At 37.4% G+C, this 5,000-nt stretch overlaps 1 protein-coding gene across 1 annotated transcript in view; it reads left to right on the plus strand.

Moving 5' to 3' along the window:
- Positions 1-5,000, plus strand: part of LOC137985024 (solute carrier family 35 member F5-like) — a 16,604-nt gene that overhangs the window by 7,819 nt on the left and 3,785 nt on the right. The window contains exons 8-10 of the mRNA XM_068832434.1: positions 451-546; positions 3,472-3,545; positions 4,084-4,246. Of these exons, the coding sequence (XP_068688535.1) occupies positions 451-546; positions 3,472-3,545; positions 4,084-4,246 (333 nt within the window). The remainder of the gene's footprint in view (positions 1-450; positions 547-3,471; positions 3,546-4,083; positions 4,247-5,000) is intronic.

Here is a 5,000-nt window from a genome sequence, read left to right on the forward strand (position 1 = left end):
AATTATTTAATTTTGCACTGACTCGTGAGGTGCTGAACCCCATTAATTTCATTTGTTTTCTTTTTTACCACAATATTCAATGTCAAAGAAAATGTTTACCTACTTCAGAGTGCGACCAAGATCCTGAAACAAAGAAAGAGCAAGTGATGTCTATAACTTTCTCGAAATCTGGTTGGTTTATTTCCCAAAAATGTCCCGAGCAACGTTGTCTAGACTCTTATTGACAACAGCAAATCAGCCAATCAGGTTGCGAGATATACAAGTATCATTGTGGAAAAATATAATATTTGTCCTTCGTAGGGCCTTTAGAGACTACATTGGTACGGGGCCTTTGCGAATTTACAATTGTCTTGTTTACAAGATAACTATCTGTTTGTGCTTGATTGTTGGTTTGGCTGGAGCTGATCAATCTTCTTCACCTCACCCTTGTTATCATTGTTAACTTTTCAGCATCACTGGAATAGTGTTAGTGACATTTTCTGACTCAAAGAACAAAGTTAATGGCATCAGTGTTGGAGCATTGTGGGCACTGGCTGGTGCCCTTCTGTAAGTTTACTGAACAAACCACAGGCAGCCCAATCGTAGTGTGTGAGTTTCAAGTTGCAAATATATTCGGTGAATGATGCATGTCAATCTAAACGGTTGAAACCCAAGAGACAGCAGTGGAAACAATAATATTCTTGAAAAATTAAGCCTTCCTACCTTCACCCTACTGTCCACACGTCACTTTCCAGCGCATTTACATGCAGAACCTCAGGAGGGGTGGGGGGGGGGGGGAATTAATAATAATAATAATAATGATTTTTTAGAAGTACATCCATCTTTGCCTTCTAAATCTAAACAAGACATTACAATGAAGACTCAGCTTAAAAGAAGACTAGGTACAATATAAATACCCACCCCCTCACAAATATGTAAATAAGTAATAGAAGGAAGAAAACAAAGTGAAATTTAATGAATAATCTTTATACCTTTTTTAATGGTGAACTTAAAGACCTTAAATAATATTATTATTATTATATAATTAGCATAATTGCTGTTAGGGCACATAAATAATAATAATAGTAATACCAATAATAATAATAATAATAATAATAATAATAATAATAATAATCGATAGATTCATACAGCGCCATATCTAATGCTTGCTCTATGGCGCTTTACAACTTTGCAATTCAAAACCTAATTAACCAAATAAAAATAAGTGAAAAGTGACTAGTTCAGCTAGGAAATAACAATTAAGAAGTTATAGTGTATGTCTGCCTGAAAAGATAGGTCTTTAAGATTCTTTTAAAAATACTGACCGAGCTACTGAGCCTAATTTCAATAGGAAGGGCGTTGCAAAGCCTTGGGGCAACAACAGTTTGAGACAATGTTCTTTTCATTGGCTCATTGGCTCTAGGGTGTGGCCATTGCGATGGGTCGCACCGGCATTATGCTGAAGTATCCAAAAGCTGTAGAAAACGCTTTGCATCAGTATCAGTTGGTTGGTTTATACGAAATTTGAAATCACCGACCAACAGTAATTGACCAGAAACCACAACAAGACGTCCAAGATGAGAAGTAAAATTCTTCAAAAAACAAAGCAACACTAAGTCCATTTGAATTAGATGGAGGTGGACATTATATACTAACAAGCCTCAAATTGTGGTTGCGGGTAGAACCTTAGTTTAAGTTTAGTTTAATAAAGCTTCTTACCAATGTACAAAAGAAAATATATATATACAAAAGTACAATAAGTAAAGGAAAGCAATAGGGGGAAACTGAATTCCCATATAAAAACTGCTCTCCAGAAATAAAAGTTAAAACAATTAAGAATAGTATATGTAACATATTATTTCACAATGTGTACGAAAACTAAAAGACCTATCTATTTACAAAGATAATTGAGTAGTAAAGTTTTAAACGAGCTTAAGCTAGAAGCAGACATAACTGAGTTAGGTAAAGAGTTCCAGTCATGAACGTAACGGTTAAAAAATAAAATTATAAAAATTAGTTTGTCCTTGCTGCTTTAGGTCTAATTTTAAAGTCATGGTTACTTCTAGTTCTTGTTGGGCCAGTCAGATCCACATATGCGGTGTAGTCAATATCAGAATAGCCATGAATTATCTTGTAAAGCTGAAGCAAGCAGAGGTATTTCCTTCTAAGCTCCAATGATGACCATTTTAGTTCAGTGAGCCTTTCAGAGTAAGGTTTATCCGATCCACATATCAATCGAGTAGCACGACGCTGGATGGATTCAATACTGTGTATGTGTTTAACCAAATAAGGGTTCCACACCCGGCAGGCATATTCCAAAATAGGACGAACTAAAGCATTAAAAGCTGTTTTAATTGCCACAGGATCTATGGGCCCAAATGTTCTCCTTATTAGACCCAACACTCTATAACACAACTTCGAGAACCTCAAAACTCCTATAATGATTGACTTGCTGTTTAACGACTTTGAACTGCTTCCTCACCAGTAATGCAACACCTCCACCTTAGGCAGTTGTCCTAGGATGGTGATAGAACTTGTACCCAATGGGACAGATGTCACGACAATAAAAAGCATCAAAATCATCGTTACGAAGTCTCAGGAATTTCTAGAATATCAATGCTATGTTCGGTGACAAAATCATTCAACATAAGTGTCTTGTTCCTAATTGATCTGGAGTTAACAAGAGCAAAATTAGAGACACGTCAGAAAGTGATATGTGGACAGTGGAGTGAAAGGGAGGAAGGCTTTAGTTTCCAAGAATATGATTATTTCCACCGCTATTCCTTGGGTTTCAACCATTTGCATTATTCACTGAATGTTTTCATAACTTGAAACTCACACACTGCAATTGGGCTGCCAGTAAACAAACATATTTTTTCATGAGCAACTGTCCTTTTGCTTCTGATTGGTTGGCACGTTTTAAAGGGAAGCACACAGATAACAAAAGCATTCATACACCCTGATGCAATTAACTCTCTGTTAGATGGGGGACAGCTATTCTTAGAGTTATTTTCATAGAGTTATGTCGTAGAGAGAGTTAAGTTTCCAATATCCTCAGCCAACATTCGTAACAGCTAACCTTAGGCCTAAGGTTAGCTTTTATGCATGTTTAGGATACTTTCTGTATTTCTGAGTTCAGGATTTAGGCCTTCCAAAATCTTGAATTCAGGATTTTGGAAACTTAACTCTAACTCTAATGTCATAACTCTATGAAAATAACTCTATTGCTAGTCGACCTCTGTTAGGTGCTATTCTGTTTTAATTCTTTCATTTCTTACTTGGGTCCACAGCTATGTACCACTACTGAAATGTTACCCTCTTACAACTCAACCAAATTAAAAGTGAACAGCTATTAAATCATGTTAACTGTTATTTTGTGGATCATTAATGCAATAGTGTACACAGTTATGCATGCTATAAATCTTGATGATAAACGTTTATCATTACTGTCTTATTTCTCAATTAAGGCCCGTTTTTTCTTTTTTTTTTTAGGTATTCAAGTTATTTAACCATGCTGAAACGTACAGTTCCAGATGAAAGACAAATGAGCCTGCCAATGTTTTTTGGTAAGCAAAAAAATTATCTGCAAAGATTAAAAAAAATCTGTGGAGCTGATTTAGAGCCATCTTAAATAATTGAAAAGTTAAGGTAGCTCTGATCCGCACCACAGAATTTTTTGTAAACTTTACATAGAGTTTCATTTTGGCCTGCTGATCACTTTTGTACGTTAAAAAATTGGGGTCACCAAGTTCGTTTTTCAGATATGAGCAACTAAAGCCAACATATAGGGTGTTTTTGCAAGCTTTCCTGTTGCCATGGTAACTTATTACGTCACAAAAATGGCTGCATCTTGTTCAGCAATAATTGCTGTTTGATATGGTACCATAACATTGCTGTTATGTGATAAAGTGTTGAAGTGTCAATCCTTGTAATAACAAGGTCTCTTGAAAGTGTTAAAAGTGGTTTGAGCCACCTTAAGGTGAACGGGGTTTAGGTGTATTTTTGTTAATGTGTGATGACACAAAATATTAATTTAACCGACTGGTAAATTTGTTGGTGATGACAGTGTGGTTTGCCATTCACTCTCTGTCGAATTTATGACAGGTTTTGTTGGAGCATTCAACCTTTTTCTGCTTTGGCCAGTACTTTTATTTCTTGATCACTTCAAGTGGGAAGTGTTTGAGTTTCCTCCAAACCTGTCAGTTTGGGGCTACCTTACCTTAAACGGTTTGGTCGGAACGGTACTCACTGATTTGTTATGGCTGTGGTAAGTTGTTCATTTCTTTCTTCTCCCATCGCTTGCAAAGATTCACGAGAAACGAGGTGTTTACCGGAAAAAAATTGCGTTTACATATTATTTCTTTGCAAAAGTCCATTTGCCGCAATGCTAACACACCTTATTCCGAAATGGCCGCCATTTTAGTATTCTTTTGTTTCCATGCAAATTGACCCTTGTGGCCTCGCTTTCAAACGCAGGCCAGGCCTTAAACGAGGCCGTAAGGGCCACTTTGCATGGAAACACAAGAATACTAAAATGGCGACCATTTTGGAATAAGGTGTATACTTCCCTGCTATCAGATAGCTTTTTTCTTTTTAATTTGCCAGGCGGATGGTTGAAAGAAGAGACCCGGCTCTGCCCTGAGGGAAAAGTCGGTTTGATTTAACCGCCATTCAAGATCATGGACGGTGCTGTTCAAAGCGCATGCTCCCAATTTTCGCAGCCCATGGCTTCCAGGTGATCTCGTGACGTAATTTGGAGGACTGGGAAGAAACATGTTAACGCCATATCCCACAACCGCGTGCGGCCTTAGGTTTTGTTTCGAAACTTCTTGCAGTATTTCCATCGCCAAAACTCAACAGATCATTTCGTGTCTCCCACATTTCCTGTTACTGAACGAACATTCAAGTGGAAACCGCCGACGTCTAGCCTCGCCTCTGTCATGTTGAATTCGAAAATAACATTCAAGGCCGCGCGCGGTTGTGGGATACGGCGTTAAATTTTTTCTTCCCAGTCCTCCGAA

This window comes from Montipora foliosa, chromosome 14 (genome assembly GCF_036669935.1).
Source record: "Montipora foliosa isolate CH-2021 chromosome 14, ASM3666993v2, whole genome shotgun sequence".
Lineage (NCBI taxonomy): Eukaryota > Metazoa > Cnidaria > Anthozoa > Scleractinia > Acroporidae > Montipora > Montipora foliosa.